This window comes from Protomyctophum bolini, assembly GCF_963924005.1.
Source record: "Protomyctophum bolini genome assembly, chromosome: 8".
NCBI lineage: Eukaryota > Metazoa > Chordata > Actinopteri > Myctophiformes > Myctophidae > Protomyctophum > Protomyctophum bolini.
This window is the reverse complement of record NC_137869.1, coordinates 19,608,510-19,629,768: the sequence shown is the minus strand read 5'-3', so window position 1 is coordinate 19,629,768 and position 21,259 is coordinate 19,608,510. Positions and strand designations below refer to the sequence as shown.

At 42.2% G+C, this 21,259-nt stretch overlaps 2 protein-coding genes across 3 annotated transcripts; both read left to right on the top strand.

The window, feature by feature from the left end:
• The first annotated feature begins 777 nt into the window (after positions 1-777).
• On the top strand, positions 778-5,192 carry LOC308320555 (GTPase IMAP family member 8-like). 2 transcript variants are annotated; one of them, XM_080771063.1, is made up of 5 exons: positions 778-1,437; positions 1,823-2,521; positions 2,933-3,757; positions 3,856-3,966; positions 4,152-5,192. In XM_080771063.1, exons 1-5 carry the CDS (start codon positions 885-887, stop codon positions 4,415-4,417), a joined length of 2,454 nt encoding a protein of 817 aa, XP_080627189.1. In that variant the 5' UTR covers positions 778-884; the 3' UTR covers positions 4,418-5,192. The 2 variants fall into 2 exon arrangements, with proteins under 2 accessions (XP_080627189.1, XP_080627190.1); XM_080771064.1 differs by having other exon boundaries at positions 4,184-4,387.
• Positions 5,193-7,289: 2,097 nt separating this feature from the next.
• On the top strand, positions 7,290-20,605 carry rabggta (Rab geranylgeranyltransferase subunit alpha). Its single transcript, XM_080771066.1, has 16 exons — positions 7,290-7,346; positions 8,389-8,499; positions 9,413-9,537; positions 11,314-11,501; positions 12,228-12,485; positions 12,669-12,752; positions 13,020-13,102; positions 13,670-13,765; positions 15,117-15,222; positions 15,395-15,446; positions 15,542-15,630; positions 16,294-16,382; positions 16,472-16,588; positions 17,029-17,142; positions 17,316-17,403; positions 19,102-20,605. The coding sequence occupies exons 1-16, from the start codon at positions 7,344-7,346 to the stop codon at positions 19,248-19,250; spliced, it is 1,752 nt and encodes a 583-aa protein (XP_080627192.1). The 5' UTR covers positions 7,290-7,343; the 3' UTR covers positions 19,251-20,605.
• The last annotated feature ends 654 nt before the right edge of the window (positions 20,606-21,259 follow it).

Here is a 21,259-nt window from a genome sequence, read left to right as displayed (position 1 = left end):
CACAAATTTACCCTCAAAGCTGGACATAGGAGCTAGGGACTAGTGCCCCTCAAAAATGACTGCAGTAGTCTTCCCTGAGAGGATTTTAGAGATGGCACAAACAACATGTTATTGAGACTGCATGTCGCCGTTAGCTATGAAATCGTCCATTTCCCGTCAGTCAGTCAGTTAGTCACCGGCATGAAGATCACAACACTGACCTCATCAAACCCTGGAAACTAGATAGCCATACATGGAGAAGACTGGATCGTCACCAATGTTGATCTGACTTCATCAAACCCTTACATCTCCATATGCATGGAGCTGACCTGTTCTGACATTCCAAATGTTGATCCTCCCCACCCGTCCTTCCTTTTCGATGTCTCCCTTTTCGACTGATACCTGTCCATTCACTCTATAGACGGGCTGTCCCAAAGTCATTAGGGCTCGGCAGCCGGCAAAAACTATAGTTATATACACACACACACACACACACACACACACACACACACTCTCACTCACACACTCACACTCTCACACGCGCGCGCGCACACACACACACACACACACACACACACACACACACACACACACACACACACACACACACACACACACACACACACACACACACACACACACAGTGTATACATAAATAGTGTGTAAATGTTTTAAATGTGTTTTATATGTCTTGTTTTTGCCTTTCACCTTTTTTATTTTGTGGAATGTATGTATTTATTTTGTCTTATACAGAGACAAAAGCGAGCATCACTCTGTCCGAGGTTAGAATCATTCTGATCGGTGGGATATGGTCTGGAAAGAGCTCATCAGGAAACACCATACTGGGAAGAGAGCGGTTTGAGTGTGGCCGTACCAGAACCACCCAGTCCGAGCTGAGACACGAGATGGTGGACGGGAGAGTGCTCAGCGTGCTCGACACCCCGGGATGGTGCACCTCCCTCTTGTGTGCCGAGATCCCAGAGGAGGACAAGCAGAAGTTCAAGCTCCACGTGTCCAGGTGTCTGCCCGGCCCGCATGTTTTCCTCGTCGTTGTTCCTATCGACACGCCGTTCACCAAGGCACAGAGGAAAACCCTAGAAGAGCACATGAATCTCCTGGGCGAGAGGGTTTGGGCGAACACCCTAGTGCTGTTCACGCGTGGGGACTCCCTCGAGGGCATGAGCATAGACCGGCACCTGGAGAGTGGGGGGGAGGAGTTGTTTTGGTTAGTGGAGGAATGCAGGCACAGGTACCATGTCTTCAACAACAAGGACAAAGGTGACGTGTCCCAGGTCACCTCACTACTGGGGATGATAGATGAGATGGTGTGTTACAACGGTGGTTACTATGAGGTAGACGAGCCTCTCTTTCAGATGATTGAAATCAAGCAACGGGAAGCAGCCCAAAGAGCAGCAAAGAGATGTCAGAGGGCCCAGGAGCAGAGTTTACAGATTCCAGGTACGATGTACAACAGTCAAAATAGATGTAGGCCTTGAGGACTATAGGCGTAATTCAGACCTAATTCATTGTCTCAACAATTACATTTTTACGGTATGCTCCCGACACCCAGATTACCCAGATTAAAATGCTCCCTACACCCAGAACAGACTAGATCTACAAGCTCAGTTTCTAGATCATTTTCACGTTCTATTTTCAGCGTGTGACACCATCATACGATACGATGAAGTGCAAATCGGGCTTAAAAGTGTCATCTCGTCACAAATCTTTGGCCTGAACCAGGCATTCGTTACTGACCCCAACAATACACGTTCAACTTTTATTTTCATTCCTAATAATGAACATTCTGCATTCTTATATCACTACGTTTTGTCTAATTTGCCAGAGGTCCCGAGTCGACTCCCAGAGCTCAGACTGGTGCTGCTGGGAAGCCGACGTGTCGGGAAGACCTCCGTAGGGAACACCATCCTGGGGATCGAGGAGCAGGACGACGAGAAGAGCACGGCCCTCTCGGTGGTCCGCCAGGGTTTCGTCAACCAAACCGCTGTGATCCTGGTGGACACACCGGGCTGGTGGAAAGACTCTTCTGTCCAGGACACCCCTGGACTGATCAAACAGGCAGTCACAAGCAGCTTGTTCAAGTGTCGCCCCGGACCCCACGCGTTCCTGCTGGTAATCGATGCGGACGCGTCGTTTGACAGTAAGCACAGGGAGGTGACGCTTGGACACCTGGAGCTGCTTGGCGAGCACATGTGGAGGTATACCTTGGTGGTTTTCACCAGAGGGGACTGGCTGGGAGCCAAGACCATAGAAGAGCACATCGAGGGAGGAGGAGGAGACCTGCAGGCTCTGGTGGACAAATGTGGCAACAGATACCACGTCCTTGACAACACGAATACACACGATGGCACCCAGGTCATAGATTTGATGGAGAAAATCCACGGAATGCTTGCTACGAATGGCAACAATCCTTTTGTTCCAGATAAGATCATCTATCTGAGCATGGAGGATAAAAGAAAGGCAATGGAGGAAGGGGTGAAACTGCGGGAGGCTAAAGTCAGTACAGAAAGAGAGAATCGCAAAAGTAAGGTTTAGAATTACTTTTCAAAATTAATGTTACTTTAGTGTAAAAATAATTTGAAAATATATGAGCTTTTAAAGGAAAACTTCACCCTTTTCAACTTAATGTCCATCTATGATGGTCAATAGAGATCATGTTTATTCTGGTTCCGTGTCTCAGAGATGGCCCGTGGTAAGCTTGAAATTCCCAGCAAAGACATAATCGGCAGGTAACTGTTTGAGCTGTCCACATTCATCATCTGAGACACAGTGAACAGACAGAAAAGGTACCACTGTGCACCTTTAAGTGTTCCTTAAATATAATTTGAATTGAAACATAGAAATACCTGTATGTAACATGTCACTGTTTGGTTTCAAGTAGCTACAGCATGCACGTTTCTCAGTATATAATGGCCTAGTGTTCTTCTCTTCTCAGGATCCAGAAATGAGCTACAGGATATCAGGGTAGTGATGCTAGGCCCGAAAACAGCAGGAAAGAGTGCAACAGGAAACATCCTCCTTGGCAGGTGTGTCTTTGCCACACACAAAACCGAGCGCTGCCAGGACAAGACGTCAATAGTTGGCGGCCAACTCATAACTGTGATCGACACCCCTGGCTGGTGTAATGATATTTCACTGCGCACTCAAGAGATGGACAGAGAGATCGTCCAAGGTGTGTCTCTCAATCCTCTAGGAGTCCACGCTGTTCTGCTGGTCGTTTCCATGGACGTGACGTTCACAGAGGCTCATCGGAGGGCGGTGGAGGAACACATGGGCCTGTTCGATGACAGTGTCTGGATTCACACGCTGTTGCTGTTCACCTACGGAGACATGATGGCGGGTGTACCAGTGGAGGAGTACATAGAGAGGGAGGGCTCCTCCCTGCACTGGGTGGTAGAGAAGTGTCAGAACCAGTACCACGTCCTTGACAACACGAAAACGACAGACGAGGCCCAGGTGACCAGGCTGTTTGAGCTGATAGCGGAGATGGTGACAGTGAATGACAGCCGGCCGTTCAAGCCTGACATGAACGATGTCCACCAGAGGCTTGAGGAGAAGTTTAGAAGGAAAGAGGTGAAGAGACAGGAAGAGACGAAGGAATGTCTGGAGCAGAAGTACAGGAAGAAGGAGCTGGAGCTGATGGCAGGATTCAGGCGAACGCTTGTCAATCTGCAAAGCGAGATCAGTGGAGGAGAAACCCTGCCCACTCCACGGAAATTGTCCACAATCGGAGGGGGAGGACCAAGGCGGAAAATGTCCAGTGAGTATAGCATAGTGGGGACTGGGGGTGGTTTTTCATTATGAATAAATGTAAATTCAACTGTTTTTTAATCATTCATGTTGATGATCTGTTTGCAGTTGTTGACATGGCCAAAGCAATTGGTGGAAAGAAAAAAGAAGAAGGCACCGAGAAGAGAATTGCTGATGAAATTGAAACTTTGGACAAAGAGATGCAAAGCCTCAATACTAGTAAGTAATACCAAATGTATGTGCTGTAACATCTTGTAGATCAGCTACAGTATTTTCGGTGTAGGCCTATAGATTGTCAGACGACGAACTCTAACTCAGGCTTAAGATCACGTGTTAGTTTGTAGTATTCATGACCATGACACAAAAATACTTTACTGTGTCTGTGTGCCTTGGTTTATTTACAGTGATTGAAGCCACCACTGGATGTTGTCCGCAGGACACACCAAAGCCAGCCGTCCTACAGCAGCGCCGACTGTCGAGCATTGGAGCCATTGGACTGCTGCCACCCGCAGCCGACCCACAGCAGCGTAAAATGCCAGCCATCGGACCACCACCCCCAGTCAGCACAAAGGAGCGTCGAATATCGGCACTCATTGGACTGCTGCCACCTCAAGACAAAAACTCAAAACGTAGACCTAGTCTTTTGACTGAAGAAGTTGCAGCAATGTAAAAAAAAGTCAAATGTGATAGTTTGCCTACAGCAGTGGTTCCCAACCGGTGTGCAGAGCCAGAGGACACACTGGTGTGTGACCTGTGAGACAAGTCCAGGTGTGCCTTGGGATTTTGTGTCAAACTCATATTATTCTGCAATGTACAACTATACAAATGGTTCTGACTTATCTTTTAATTTACTATATCGGTACGTTGTGCATCATTTACCAATACAGTCTAGAGGGGAATTATATACAGTACCCCAAAATGTCAACCTATTTTTGGCATGTCATTATAGATAAATATTTATTTTAGGTTTTTGCCACCAATTTGTAAAAATACAGAAAGAAGCCGCAATTGTTGCTATACCAGTTCTTCCTTTTGACATGCCCATTAGTGTCTTAACACTGGCCAACTCATGAGTACAATTAGTACTTTATATTGTTTGTACCAGACACATAACAATAACATTACATAAATAACAAACAACATAACAATACATTAGTGTTAGCACAAATAAGAGGGAGGGAAGGGAACAGAAGTATGAGATGCTATAAAAGTTCTGTAAAAGCAGACACACATTTAGCCTACTGTGCTTTCTCACTAAACGTTTAATTCACACTGTTAACATTGAAGCTGATTTTAAACCAATGTACACTTAACTTGTGCACTCAACAATATTCAAGAGCATTACAAATGTATAAGTCTACATAGCCAACTACAAATCAATCTTTTCCCATTGCAATATAAGTTAAGGTTGGTTAATAGCTGAATACAATAAACAAATGCAACTACTCTGTCCATTGTGTTTATTACCATTCAACAGAAATATAGACAAGCTTACTGCTTACAGCTATACAAACTCTTCTTCCGGCTAATTCACATCAGGGTCACCACAGCGGATCATCTGTTTCAATCTACTTCTGTACTTCTGCATTCAGCATCTTCTTCGGACGACAACACATCCACGAACGTATACTAGGGACTTTAAGCAACGACTAGGGGTGTCAAAAAATCGCGATTCCCGTTATGAAGGATTGAAAATCGATTCATAATTTCCAAAAAAAATGTTTTGGTTACAGTTACAGGAGTTTTCACTACATGGTGTTTGTGATATGAAATGTAAGCTTACCCTAATCACAGTAAACAACATGTCTTCAGTCATTTTCAAGTTACTGTAGTATAGTCACTTCAGTTGGCTGGAGTAGATTGTGATGAAATCCTATGTATTGAATCGAGAATCCATTTGAATAGAGAATCGTTTTGAATGCTTTTGAATTTAAAATAAATCGTTTTTGGATTGAGAATCGAGTTGAATCGAATCGTGACCCCAAGAATCGGAATTGAATCGTGGGACAGTGTTCATAATGCGTTATAAACGTGGGATGCATATAGCAACTGTTACCACAATCTTTATATATATATATATATATATATATATATATATATATATATATATATAGCCAACCAGGCTGAAACGCCTGGTTATATAAATATAATATATATATATATTATATATATATATAATATATATATATATATATTTATATAACCAGGCTATATATATATAGCCAGGCTATATATATATATATATATATATATATATAGCCAACCAGGCTGAAACGCATACGTTGTCCACTCTCGTTTTGGAAAATATATATTTTGGGTTCAAGAAAATGCTTTTGATGAATTGTCTATTAAAGCCAATTGATTTCGAATGTCCAAAACATGCCCCTCAAAGTACCCCCCCTCCCTAGAACTATTAGCCTAACCAAAGTTTTCAAATAAATGTAGTGGAATAAAAGTACAATATTTGCCTCTAAAATGTAGTGGAGTAAAAGTACTGGAAATTGGAAATACTCAAGTAAAGTACAAATACCTCAAAATTGTATTTAAGTACAGAACTTAAGTAAATGTACTTAGTCAATTTCCACCACTTGTGTCTGTCATTATTACTGATTTATAACCTCAAAATCCCTTTCATATCTGTTGTTTGCTACTTTGTCCACTAGATGACGCCAGAACACCATCCTTGCCTGCTTGAACTACTTGATGACGTCTGTTTTGTGAGACGGAACACAGAGAAATTGTAGTCACATTTACTAGAGTGACACAGACAAATCTAACCGTATTACGAAATAAAACATAAACTAAACGGAGACAATTCAGCTGTGTGAATTTGCGTAAGTAATCTTACTTTCCTAGATTCGAATTAGTTTTGTTTTTCTATATGGACACATGCTAACGTTACTGTTATTGAATCTAAATGTTGTTGTGAATGAGCTGCTTGAGAGCCCAGCCCAGTGCTGTATAAATGGCTGTGGGGGGTTGTGTCATGTGCATTAAATATGTTAGACATACCTTAAGTGATTTTCTTTTTGTTCAAATAAGTGTTAATAGGTCTATATTCTGATAGTAATCATATAGTGTTTCTTCAGCTCTCCAACTCTTTAAATAGAAAATTCATTTTCAGCCTTTCTAGTCTGGCTACTAATTTGATACAATCATTTAGAGAGAACATACAGGACACAGGATAAACAAGTGAAATGACACAAATAAATTAACAGTAATTCGTATTGGAACACTAAAACTGAAGCTGATAAATGGGTACTCCATCCATCCTTATTGGGTGAAATTGGCAACCCACCTGGAAATGTATTTTCTGTTCATTAAAGAGCTGGATAGATGGGACATGGGAGACCCTAGCTTTGGTCCATAGCGTTATGGACCAGAGCTAGGGAGACCCTTAATACTGAACAAACAACTGATTACTATCAAAATATAGTGGATTTTATGTTTTAACCAAAATAGTTGCCATGCACTGTGGGTGCATCAATGTACCATCAATGTAGGCCTACACAGTTAATGCTCAGTGTTCATTTAAAGGTGACCCCCCCCCCCCCACCACCACCACCAGGAGTTCCCGGATCCCTTAACCCACAAGGATGGTAAGAGATTCATTAATTCGATTTCAGATATTCTGTATCGTGATGTTCGTCACAGTATCATATTGTGAGTTACTGTACTTGGCCCACCCCTAGTCTTGTTTCTTTGGTGTTGACATGCCTACATTTTGATTGCCCAAGACATGGCATTCATTCTATAATATTGTGCATAGATGTGTAATATAGCTCAGTTGGTAGAGCACTCGCCTTTAGACCACAAGGTTCTGAGTTTGGACTTCCAACTCAGCGTATGAGTAGCACGACTTGGGTAACAAAGTAAGTAAGTACTGGAGTGGGAGCTGATGGTAGGTGTTGTGCTCCACCTCAGCAATCCATCTCTCAGGTGTCTAGCCACAGGTGTTCACAAGCACTTGTTAATACTTTTCATTGGTTAAAACAAAAGTTTATAAAACCCGGCATAGACACAGTTATCCACTTACTTATCACCGACATGTTTCTAAAATAGTGAAAATTACTGATTAAGCTAAGCTTTCCATGACACTCTGATACAACCAAGTAGTGCCTACATTTATTTAACCAGTAAGACGCCTGAGGGCGAGAAGCGACCTCACCCTTTAAGGGTTGCGTGCACGCATCTGCCTGGGTGACAGCAGGTTGCTGGGTGAGCGCTGGTGCGTTGGAATGGGGGGGTCAGATCAACAACATATTCGCCTGGGTGACAGCAGACTGCTGGGTGAGCGCTGGTGCTTTGGCATGGGGGGTCAGATCAACATAATGGAATGAATTCCGTACTGGCCATATATGGAGCGTGTCTTGAGTCTACAGGGTTTGATGAGGTCAGATCAGCATATGGAATGTCAGAACAGGTCAGCTCCATATATGGAGATCTAAGGGTGGCAGCGTCTTGAGTGTACAGGGTTTAATTGAGGGCCCAGGTAGGGCCGGGCCTTAGTTTTCTGGCCTGTTGAGAGCAATAAATATAATAAGTTGAAACATGTACATATGGTTTCTGCCCAACAGCAACACTGTTACTACAGCGCAGTAGTGAACTGTAACCTGTGCCTTCACCCTCTCAACCCCACAGCACGGTCGAGTGAAAATCAAATCCACCGCTCAGCAAGAGGAGGAGAAGAAGAAAGAACGAGAGAAGAAATTAAAGATCTATGTGGCTGCCAGAGATGCCTGTTTTTCGAAGGTAATTTTTTAATGCCTGCATTTTAAAGCGGCAATCCGATTTGAACCTGCGTCTGGCAAAGATCTACCGTGGCTCAATGGAGAGGCAATCCTCCCTTGTTCAGGGGAGATATAGCCTGGAACTCACCTTTGCTTTCTATGGCATAGGCAGCTCCCGGCAGGATCCGCCGGGAGAAACTATGCGCAGCTGCGCAACATGAGACTTATTACTTAGAGCGACAGAGAGAGAGAGGAGTGTGTGTGTGTACATGTGTGTGTGTCAATTTAACAAAGGTGCAGATCAGAAATCAGCAGAGAGTGAGCGATGTTTGCGCTACTCTATGCCGAATTGAAGTGGACTCGGACCCAGACTTTTTTTTTCTCTCCCTGGAAATAAAAACGTCTGGGTTTCCGAGGCTAGGGGAGATATGGCACTTATGAGCTTCATGAAGTGCTACTTTTCAACCAATCAGTAGGTTTCTTACTGCAGTGGTTCTCAACGTTTTCAGGCTGTGAACACCCCCCTAAAATGAAGTTGGGAAACCCCCACCCTGACAAGCAATTTAGTTTGATTCAGTTCCACAGATAAATAATGTGAAAAATAGAAGATCTACAAGCTCACAACGACTAGTCAGTCAGACCACCTCCAACCACTGCAAATGTGATAGTTATATTGTATTTACATACTCTACCATACAGATTGGTTAAAATAATATTTTTTCCGTTAAAACAAGTTCTGTAGTGCAGCTTTAATGAATACGAGAGAATGTACTGGTTTAATCTTCTACATAAAGACAGAACAATTATTTGTCTCTTTTATAGCTTCCCATAATGCAAACCACTATCTATTTGAAATATGTTTATAGTACCCACACAAAGTATTTTCTGCTGTCTAAATGTCTTGTCTTCTCTCCTCAATTGTGTATAATTATTAGAGGAAGGAGGGTATCCTGGATGAGGCGGGTATTCAGCTGACCCAGCAGCTGCTGTCGTCCAATCCTGACTTTGCCACCCTGTGGAACTACAGGAGAGAGATCTTAACGCATCTGGAGACTGTCAGGTTAGAACTACAGGAGAGAGATCTTAACGCATCTGGAGACTGTCAGGTTAGATTCATCCTGTGGAACTACAGGAGAGAGATCTTAACGCATCTGGAGACTGTCAGGTTAGATTCACCCTGTGGAACTACAGGAGAGAGATCTTAACGCATCTGGAGACTGTCAGGTTAGAACTACAGGAGAGAGATCTTAACGCATCTGGAGACTGTCAGGTTAGAACTACAGGAGAGAGATCTTAACGCATCTGGAGACTGTCAGGTTAGATTCACCCTGTGGAACTACAGGAGAGAGATCTTAACGCATCTGCAGACTGTCAGGTTAGATTCACCCTGTGGAACTACAGGAGAGAGATCTTAACGCATCTGGAGACTGTCAGGTTAGATTCACCCTGTGGAACTACAGGAGAGAGATCTTAACGCATCTGGAGACTGTCAGGTTAGAACTACAGGAGAGAGATCTTAACGCATCTGGAGACTGTCAGGTTAGAACTACAGGAGAGAGATCTTAACGCATCTGGATACTGTCAGGTTAGATTCACCCTGTGGAACTACAGGAGAGAGATCTTAACGCATCTGCAGACTGTCAGCTTAGATTCACCCTGTGGAACTACAGGAGAGAGATCTTAACGCATCTGGAGACTGTCAGGTTAGATTCACCCTGTGGAACTACAGGAGAGAGATCTTAACGCATCTGGAGACTGTCAGGTTAGAACTACAGGAGAGAGATCTTAACGCATCTGGAGACTGTCAGGTTAGATTCATCCTGTGGAACTACAGGAGAGAGATCTTAACGCATCTGGAGACTGTCAGGTTAGATTCACCCTGTGGAACTACAGGAGAGAGATCTTAACGCATCTGGAGACTGTCAGGTTAGAACTACAGGAGAGAGATCTTAACGCATCTGGAGACTGTCAGGTTAGAACTACAGGAGAGAGATCTTAACGCATCTGGAGACTGTCAGGTTAGATTCACCCTGTGGAACTACAGGAGAGAGATCTTAACGCATCTGCAGACTGTCAGGTTAGATTCACCCTGTGGAACTACAGGAGAGAGATCTTAACGCATCTGGAGACTGTCAGGTTAGATTCACCCTGTGGAACTACAGGAGAGAGATCTTAACGCATCTGGAGACTGTCAGGTTAGAACTACAGGAGAGAGATCTTAACGCATCTGGAGACTGTCAGGTTAGAACTACAGGAGAGAGATCTTAACGCATCTGGAGACTGTCAGGTTAGATTCACCCTGTGGAACTACAGGAGAGAGATCTTAACGCATCTGCAGACTGTCAGGTTAGATTCACCCTGTGGAACTACAGGAGAGAGATCTTAACGCATCTGGAGACTGTCAGGTTAGATTCACCCTGTGGAACTACAGGAGAGAGATCTTAACGCATCTGGAGACTGTCAGGTTAGAACTACAGGAGAGAGATCTTAACGCATCTGGAGACTGTCAGGTTAGATTCGAGCCCCCGGAATTTTTCAGAGACATTCTTATTCTCCTAAACTTCATCAATGTGTTTTTTATGTTAAGGTTTGTCTTTCTGTTATGTTGGTACGGTTCAACTTTTACTACTACAATGTTACTGCAATGTTAGCTCACGTGATGTGACAAGACAACGTGAGCTTGCATATCGTCTGTTTTCAGCCTATAATGACCTAAACCTAGGGACACAAGGTTGAATGTGGTTAAATTAAAAGAAATCTCTATAAAATATTGGGATTTTTATTTAATTTTTTTCTGGATGACTGGAATAACTTTCACAATGATGCGTTGCTTCAGGGAGGAGGACGAGGTGCAGAAGATCTATGAGGCTGAGCTGTCCTTTCTGGAGTCCTGTCTGAAGGTGAACCCCAAGTCTTACGGCAGCTGGCACCACCGCGGATGGGTGTCCACCCGCCTGCCTCGACCCAACTGGGCCCGGGAGCTGAGCCTGTGCGACCTCTGCCTCAGTCAGGACGACCGCAACTGTGAGTGCTGGACTGCTGGTGGATTGAAAGGAAATGTATTTTGTGTACCTGATCTCTTGATCAGACCTGGACACCAAGTAAGCATATTAACCGTAGCGTTTCATTTTATCAGCTTGCAAAGCTGATCAATGATATCAGTAGCCATGTAGTGGCGAGATTTTCATGATTGGCTGGCCTCTAAGCCAATGGGAGACTAGCCCTATACGGCTCATGGCCAATGGGACACTAAGCCCGCTCTCCTCTCCCCCACCGCACTGAGACTAGAGACTGCAAACGCGACTACAGAAATCCCAGCTAAGAGAATGGAATGCAAGCGGATATATAATGACTTGAGTAATTTCTTTCTTTTTCTTTTTTAGAACATTTGCCCCAAAATAGTGATAGTGGTTAACACTTCCAGTGCGCCGGGAATTCTTCAAAATAAAGGTGCTAGAGGCACCATTTCCCCCCGAAACCGGGAGGTATAATTTTCCATTACTACCTCGCGATGTCACATCTGATCTCTCTTGGAGAGAAGCGTTAATATTCCAAACGAGATGCTTGGAGAAATGAGGACAGAACATTGCCATTTTGATCAAAACCATGAACAGTGACGTAGATTTAGAGAGAATAGACAGTGTTGTCGGTTTTATATCATTAAAAAAGACCCTAAATTCTAAGCTGTTAATTTAAACATGAAGCTATAAATAGGCAGCCCCTCATATCGTACCATGTTCTCTCGCCCAGTTCACTGCTGGGACTATCGGAGGATGGTGGTCAAGATGTCCGGCGTGCCCGTGGACCAGGAGCTGCAGTTCACTGATCGCCTCATAGGCTCCAACTTCTCCAACTACTCCAGCTGGCACTACCGCAGCACCCTGCTGCCCCTGCTCCACCCGGAGTCCCCTGAGCCCCCTGAGCCCTGCCGCAAGACGCCCCACGCCTCGCAGCCGCCCTCCCCGCAAACCCACTCTCACCGTGTCTGCGAGGAGCAGCTGCTCAAAGGTACGGTCGTTGAATTGAACAGAAAAACTTTACATGACACAACACTGAAATTGATGATCTTTGATGGTCAATAATAATATAGTATTTATTGTTGTTTATTTACTCATCAATTTGATCAATGACACACAATTACAATCCCACAATACAGATAAATCCAATGTGTTTTTTTTTTCCTCTTTTCAGAATATGAGCTTGTACAGAACGCCTTCTTCACCGACCCCAACGACCAGAGTGCCTGGTTCTACTACCGGTGGCTGCTGGGCAGAGGTGTGTGTGTGTGTGTGTGTGTGTGTGTGTGTGTGTGTGTGTGTGTGTGTTATCCAATTCATTACAAAATATTTAAAATACAAATTTGTTTTACAATTAATTAAAGAATATTTCAGACTTTTCTATTTTGTTCCCCAAAAAAACGTTTGGATCAGACATCAAATTTCTCTTTGAGCTCTCGAGCTGAACGAGTGTGGGAACCCCTACTTTAGCCAACACTGTGGCATCATGCTGGTTCTTTTGCACCCTGTTTCCTCCGTTCTGCAGCGGAGCGCGAGGAGATGATCAGCTGTGTGTACGTCAGCCGCGAGGAGGAGAGAGTGGCCGTGGCTTTATCCGGGCCCGTCAATGTGGGTACTAAAATGGAGATCTCTCAGACTGTACCTGATTTATTTATACCTACTGTAAAATCCTCAGTGTAAAGTTACCATCTGTACCTCTTTTGTTTCCCAAATGCCTTTCCCAGTTTAAAGTAGTGAGGCAGCTCATCTACATGCAATGCTCTAAATGTCATGCTCTAAAATGCTCTAAATGTCATGTATTGTACTGCATGTAGATGAGGCACCTCATCTACAATGCAATTCTCTACATTTCATGTCCTGTACATACCTGCTACTACATACTGTATGCTATCTGTATGTTTATTTATACTATATAGTAATACATTTATTATTATTATTATTATTATTAAATAATAATAATTACAAATGTATTTGAAATGTACATGAAAACCACACCCACTTCTTTACACCTGCAAACCTGTGATGTGGTAATCAAGATTGATTCTGATTCTCTGGGATTGTACAAATGTAATGTAACCTAATTACATTTGTACAATCCCGGTGTTAAATGTACGCTGAGGATTTTTGACCTACATTCTCTTCACCTCCTCCCGTCCGTGTCTTTGTTCCTACCAGCCGAAGTCGGTGGGGCTGCTGCTGGTGCTGGACGGCATGCCCCAGAGGGTGGAATGGAGGAGTGTCCATCCTCGCTTCAAGTACAGCCCTGTCTGGGTATCCTTCGCTTTTATCACACACTAGGTTGACGGGTTTAGTAGTTAGAGTTATGTCGCTTATAACAGTCTTAACTGTTTGAACTTAAGACACATTTCCATTATTGCCTGCATTGATGGACTACCGTATAAAGTTTTTGAACTGTGAACCTTGAAGCTATGTCCTCTTCGGAGAGTTGCAATTGCAACTGTAATACCCAGGATTCCGAACACGGAAAACCAAACATCTACTGCTCCTCCAAGAAGGAATCCCCCCCATGACCAAGGGAGATACAACAGAGGCTTATGACCTTCAGCCAGTACTACTTGTCAACCCATACTGTAGGTGTACTGTCCGACACCAGGGTCTAAATGTATCAATGGAAGAGTAGGGACACCGCCTCCAACCACTGCTGATGTGATAGTTATATTGTACTAATATACTCTACCATACAGATTGGTTAAATTAAAATATCAATTCTATCCATTCAAATAAGTCACAGATTACAGCTTTACACCAAGCCCTGGGCGTCTTTGTTTAAACCTTTTATGTTTTTAAATATTTGCGTAGCTTTCCTTGTCAAACGATATGAGGGAACTATTTCTGCTGGATGTATTAAATCTTCCGACTCACCTCAGCTGAACTTTTATGTACTGACAGCATTTAATTGGACATAATTTATGTCCAACAAAATCAAAATGCTTGTTGCATGACTCCCACGATACTGTACAAGCTACATTCTGTTAGTTATTACCTTCCTTTGTTTAATCATTCTTTGCATGCCACTTGCTCTACCTATGGAGAGTGAAATGGAGAAAGACTATGCAATGCTGATTGATTTATGCGAATTGGCATTATCATTTTCTGAAAATCTCTTCAGTTGGAAATGCATTGTGTCAAGAGGTATGTTTTACTTTACTGCAGTATTTCCAATTTTGTACTTTTCCTTCTACTCCACTACAAATTAGTGGAAATTAATATACTTTTACTCCACTACAATAATTTGACATTTTGAGTTACTAGTTACATTGTAGATTTTGATTAAAATAAAACATTTCAACACAAACAATCAACCCTATACACATTTTGGCCTTTTTAAAATAGCCGATCTGCTTGTAGATCTGCTATTTTCTAAATATTTGTATACATTTGAAAAGTTGTGAAATACAACATTCTGCACAATGAATACTATTTTCTACTTTTGGTACTATTAAGTAGATTTTATACCAATACTTTGTACTTTTACTCAAGTGAACTCTTGGGTATTCCTACATGGCAGTATTGAGTATATGAGTACCATTGAGTATATAGTATATTTCTACCACTGGTTTTGGGCCAGTCTGTTGATTCGTGAACCTTAACCTGGCCTCAGATATGTGACCTGCCCCCTGGGACCATCAGTGACCTCAACAATGAACATAACATTACTGTACACTGGACTGAAAAACATAGACATCGAGACTGTGCACTCTACATGGGTATATATATATTTGCATATTATGTATATGTACACACACACACACACACACACACACACACACACACACACACACACACACACACACACCATCTGTATGTTGTGTACTTATTGTCCTGACCTGAATCATACAATCCCACTAGCATTATCTTCAATGCTCTTAACGTCCCTAGGTCGAACTACGAGCTGGTGTCGTGATTCTGCCACTGACCAGGAACTTTTCAGGTACGTGCACATGCATGTGTTTGTCTGGTGATTCTGCACGTCATATACTTTGCTGAAATAATTTGAATTCTGTGTGTGATTTTCTTAATTTGCAGGAGTGAACTGTCAGTGGAAAAGACCTCTGTCTTACAGTCTGAGCTGCAGTCTTGTAATCAACTCCAGGAGCTGGAACCTCTCAATAAATGTAAGTACGCTACCTGCTGTCATTTAATTTGAATGAATCAGTGACGTGTTTGAAGTCGGTCGGTCGGACGGTTCTTGATATACTGTATGAACTAGTAACTACAGATGTACAAACAGACGGGCGGAGAAATGCATTTAATAATAATAATAATAATAAACTTTATTTATATAGCACCTTTCATACATAAATGCAGCTCAAAGTGCTTTACAGAAAAACAAAAACAAAACAAAAGCAAAAAAAAAAAAAAAGAACAGATATTTTAAAACTCAACTAAAAGCATGCGTGAAAAGGTGAGTCTTAAGCTGTGTCTTAAAGATGTCTATAGAGGGTGCCTGCCTGATCCGCAGTGGTAGCTTATTCCAGGCTGTTGGCCCATAAAAGCAGAATGCTGCCTCACCATATTTTTTAGTAGCCACCTTTTTGGGGAGTTCGAGTAGGCCAGCAGTGGAGGACCTGAGGGGGTGGTTAGGGACATATCTTGGCAGACAATCATGGAGATAAGAAGGTGCAAGACCATTAAGAGCTATGTTTTTTAAACATGGGAAACAAAAAAGGGAATATTGTTTACTTCCAGTGAAACCATAAACGGATCCTGTCACACTCCCTTGATGATGATGTCGTCTTTGAACCTCTCTCTCTCTCTCTCTGTCCTCTCCTCGGCAGGGTGCTTGTTGACAATCATCCTCTTGATGAGAGCGCTGGACCCGCTGGGATATGAGAAAGAGACCCTGGCTCACTTTCAAACACTCAAAGTAAGTACAGTCTCGTAAAATCTTGTGCACCCGTTGTGTGCTTGTGCAGAAAGCCCATCCAGCCCTTTTTGCCCTGTATTGTGCCTTAGGAAGTGGATTCCATGCGCTGTGCCTACTACGGTGACCTGTGCAGTAAGTTCATGATAGAAAACACCATTCTCAAAATGGAGTACGCCGAAGTACGCGTCTTCAGCATCTCTGACAAGGTTAGTGCGTTAATTATGGCAAATAGTGTTTTGTTAATCGATTGACACACAAATATTAGCACAATTTTAGAATATATATCTTTATATAATATAAATATAATATAAAAAGCAAATATTTTTGAGTAGGCCTACCACTAAGTGGTTTTATACAATTTTAAGCAACTTCAAGATATCCATTTGGACTCTGATAACTATTTACCATTTATAACTACCTTATTATTTACATTGAATTGTATCATCTAATTGAATCACATACAGTAGTTGTAAATAAGCATTGCAGCTCTAATGACAATTTTACTACTTTCACTTCTGTTGAAGTGAAAGTAGTCAAGTAGTAGTAGTAGTAGAAAGTAGTGAAAGTGAAGTGTGAGTTTTATTTGATGTAAATTGTAGTCTATTGTAAGTACTACTGTAAGTAATTTGTGTCTTGTTTATGACAGCACCTCACAACCTTATGCCACCTGGACCAGCTGCTATTGGTTACCCATATTAATCTGTCCTCCAATCAGCTCCTGAGGCTGCCTCCTCAGTTCGCCATGCTACAGTGCCTGGAGGTAAATAAGCTTTTGTTTCAACACCAATATCTGTCACACATAGAATGCTGGCAGCTCATTCCTTATCTTGTTCATCATTTCATTGTGGTCAGATTATTACAGGGAAGTTGTGTTTACATATTGATTTATTTTCTTGGGCAATAAATCGGATAACAAGTGTGTCTTCCTTTCAGGTGCTCGAGGCTAATGATAACTCCATACAGGACTTGGATGGACTTTATCACATGCCCAGACTGGAAGAAGTTGTGTTAAAAAACAACAGTATCCTTGAATTAAAATCTCACATTTTCTTGACCCAATTTAAAACATTTTCAAATATCAGATCTACTAGCTCACAGGTCACAGGTCAGGTCTGCTGCTGCAACTGGTCAGTCCAGAGCGCAAGTTGTGACTAGTTGCATTGGTGTGGACTGGCCTTGAGAGTGTACACATGACATAGAGAAGGGCTTAAATGCATTAGAGGCCTTGAGGCAGGTTCAGACCCACGATGCATAGTAATGTCATGTGAGGCTGTCATCAGGTTCAGGTGGTAGCAGTCAGCTGCATGGACAGAAGACCATAATAGAATTGTAAATGAGTGCATATAGGAGTAGGAGCAGAGGGCTGTTCTCTGTATGGTTCTGATATGGCACGTACTTTTATTTATTTATTTTATTTAGAAGGGACACCACATATGAATTAACAATGCATATAAATGTAATGTAAATACACCAGATTTAGCAAAGATGCTAATTTGCATCCAAAGTCCCCCCCGCCCCCCAATTAAAAACATAAAAACAAGCACACAATACATTAAATTACACAGGGAAAACAAAGCATGATACTGTACATAAATTCAAAAACAGAGGTACGAAACGGGTACTAAAGGTGCAGTATATCTATTTTTAGGCTCATTATATTATTGCACTGATAACAAATTCACTCTACGCTCTATATTATTGTGGTATGGTACTTGACTCTAATAGCTGCATGATTCCCTCTATACCTTGTTGAAAAGAGTTAGGAAACAGGATCATCGCTATAAGGTATGTACATTTTACTTTCATTTTAGGATGGTCTTGAGGCTGCACAATGTCTCTTAGAAATATACATTTCAGAGACCACATAAAAAATACAGAGAAAACTCACAGCAATAAGTCAGAATGATCCTGTAACAGGTTGGCTGAAGACGGCTGATTGAGTCTCATGAGATTTGAATCGGAACTAAGCATTAACTGTCTGAATCTATACGTCACGGCCACTATTATGATTTTTCTCCTGTTTATCTGTTACATTCCCATATCCCGCAGGGATGCTCTTCCAAAGTCACAGCACTGAGTTAAGGTTGACTTGATGTGGCAAGCTGTGTATATGGCAATCTGTCTCAGATATTTGGTGTGGACTGTCCAGTTTGATGATGTTGCAGTGAATTATGTTGCAAGTCTTTGCAAGTTTCAACTTGGTCTGTCCTTCTCGCAGCTGACCCCGGTTCGAATCTAACCCAAGGCACTTTGTGTGCATGAAGTTCTCAGTCATTGTCAGTCATTTGGATTCCATAGAGGCCAACAACTTTAACCCTGCTTCTCTGCACGACTGCACCTTGTTTGAATTGTTCAAACTACTATCTTCAGAAGCATCGTCTATAAACCCTAATGTTCTTGGATTTGAATAAAAAATTAAGGTTAAAGCCTAAATCTGAGATTTCTACAACTTGTTGGCTGTACGTATAACAGCAAGAACATACATTTAGAGCGATCGTAATTCTACATTACTGTGCTAATTGTTTAGGAGAGTGAACTGCCGAATATGCATTTTTTGCCACTATTCGGCCGAATAGTTTTGATGGCCAAATACTCGGTGCATCCCTACTAACAAACAATTTCAATTGCGAGGATATCTTTCCTGTCACTATCTGAAAAATCATAGTGTCTAATACACATCTTTAAACTAAAGTTGTTATGAATTAACTCAAGCATACAGAAATAGCCAAGCTGGCTGACCTGCAGCCCCTGGCTTCCTGCCCCAAGCTGACACGCCTCGATCTTCGTGGCAACCCCGTCACTCAGACTGCCAACATCCAATCAGAGCTGGCCGAGCTGCTGCCCTCGGTTACCGACCTCCTGCTGTGACGGGGACGGCCGGCAGGGGGCAGCACTGCCATCAGTATCCATCTGTTTGTTTTTAATCCATGTCTCTGGGCAATGATATCTGTGAAGAACAAGTGGCTGTTCTATTTCCAAGCGTCTTGTGACTCACTCTTCAACAACTATTTATTCCACTTGTTCACTTGTTTGGAGAATCTGTGTAATGCCCGACCTGAGAGAGTTTAATGCCTGCTACATTGTAGCATAATGTTGAGAGAATGTAATGCCTGCTACATACACGGGAGTATACTGTCAACGACCTCACTTCATCAAATGGACCCTAGTGTCCCTTTTCTGGGAATGTCACAATATATAGCAGAAATATCAGATCTACAAGCTCACAACACATCATGTTGTGAGCTTGTAGGGAGGAGACAAAGTATAGACCCCTGGGGGACCGAGGTCATACTGTAGTAGGGTTTAAAGTGCTTAAACCCATCCTCACCAAAGTCCAAAGTATGAATGTGTGCGCTCATGTCCGTGTGTGTGTACACGTAACGTACTTGTTTGATTTGCGAGCACGTCATACTCTGTTAAATTGGTTCGATTATTTACGTGGGTATACAGATGTGGTGCACAACACGACACACAAATGCATGTACATAGAAACCCCATCTATAGGAGGGCATCACTGCCACTGTACTGCTTCTAGTAAGCTTCCAAAAGCAAAACGGTTGATCTGGGGATAAGATTTATGTTAGATAATTGTCAGCATCGTGTAGTTCGTATAGTTTTTTTTCTTTTTACAGTTGTGCAAACCATCTACAAATACATTATAACATTACACTCACAGTAAGGCACTGATCCCATAATAAAACGGCACACATCATGTCACTGCCTCCCAACAAGTCTTCTGTGTGTTTCTTTTGTCAGTGAAATGGGATTATTAAACATTTAGACGTTCTATTGAGAACCTGTACGATATCTATTATTTGACTTTTTTGACTATATGGTTCTTGGCAATTATGCAGCCGATGGGCCCTGATTTTTGACCTCTTTCAACCTAGCATCCCTATTTTGGGCATGTATGTGTAATTTTTCCAAAGTTTGGAATATATCTACATACCGATCTTCAAGCTCAACACAAAGTAAAGACATTTTTAGTTTTTCAAATTAATTGAACGATTTATCAACAAACTGCCTTTGGACTGCCTTTGGACCCCAAAAAAATATCTGCATCGGACCTAAATACCTGGTGCCACTCAAGCTCCAGGTTCTCTGATCTGTCCCTCGGGCAACTTGAACATCCCCTGAAATTACAATGACCAGACCGCCCAGTTTGGCCCGGATTGTTTCAAGGTCATCCGATTGTCTGTGTCCCAAGTCCTGACAAATATCTGTAAAACACTTACACTACAATGTTCTGGTTGTGACTTTCACCACAACCAAATTGTCCAAGTTTACACCATAATTAACACTTTTTTGCGCTTATATATTTCTGTTTTGTTGAAATGTACCATCACTAGGATAAGTTCTAAAATAATTTCCCCCTATCCTGATAAAATTTGAATTTAATAAACAAAATGTCAAAAGAATTGTGAAAAGTTGTGAAAATAGTTGCTCTAGAAGCTCATAACCTGGCACATCGCAAAGCATTGTGAAGACTGTAGATCATTCAGCCTTTGACCCCTGAGTAACTTTGACGACAAGGTATGTTCAGTCTAGTTCCATATAGCAAACTGACGTGAAGAATTTATTTGAGATGTCTCATGTAAAGTTCAGATGAGGGTCGAACTCCAAGTGGAGAGGTGAATGTTCTGGTCACAAATGATGAGATGGGAACTTGTGAGACTAGGATGCCAACCAACAGGACCTTAGTTATGGAGCTGTTTAGTTGTGGGACGATGTGTCATCCAGTCACTTATCTCCTCAAGGCAGGTCAGGTGCCGTGTATGATAATAATAATAATAGCTCAGATTTATATAGCGCTTTTCTAAATAGCCAAAGCGCTTTACAAGGGAACACTAGGAACAGACTTTGTTAAGAGAAAAAAA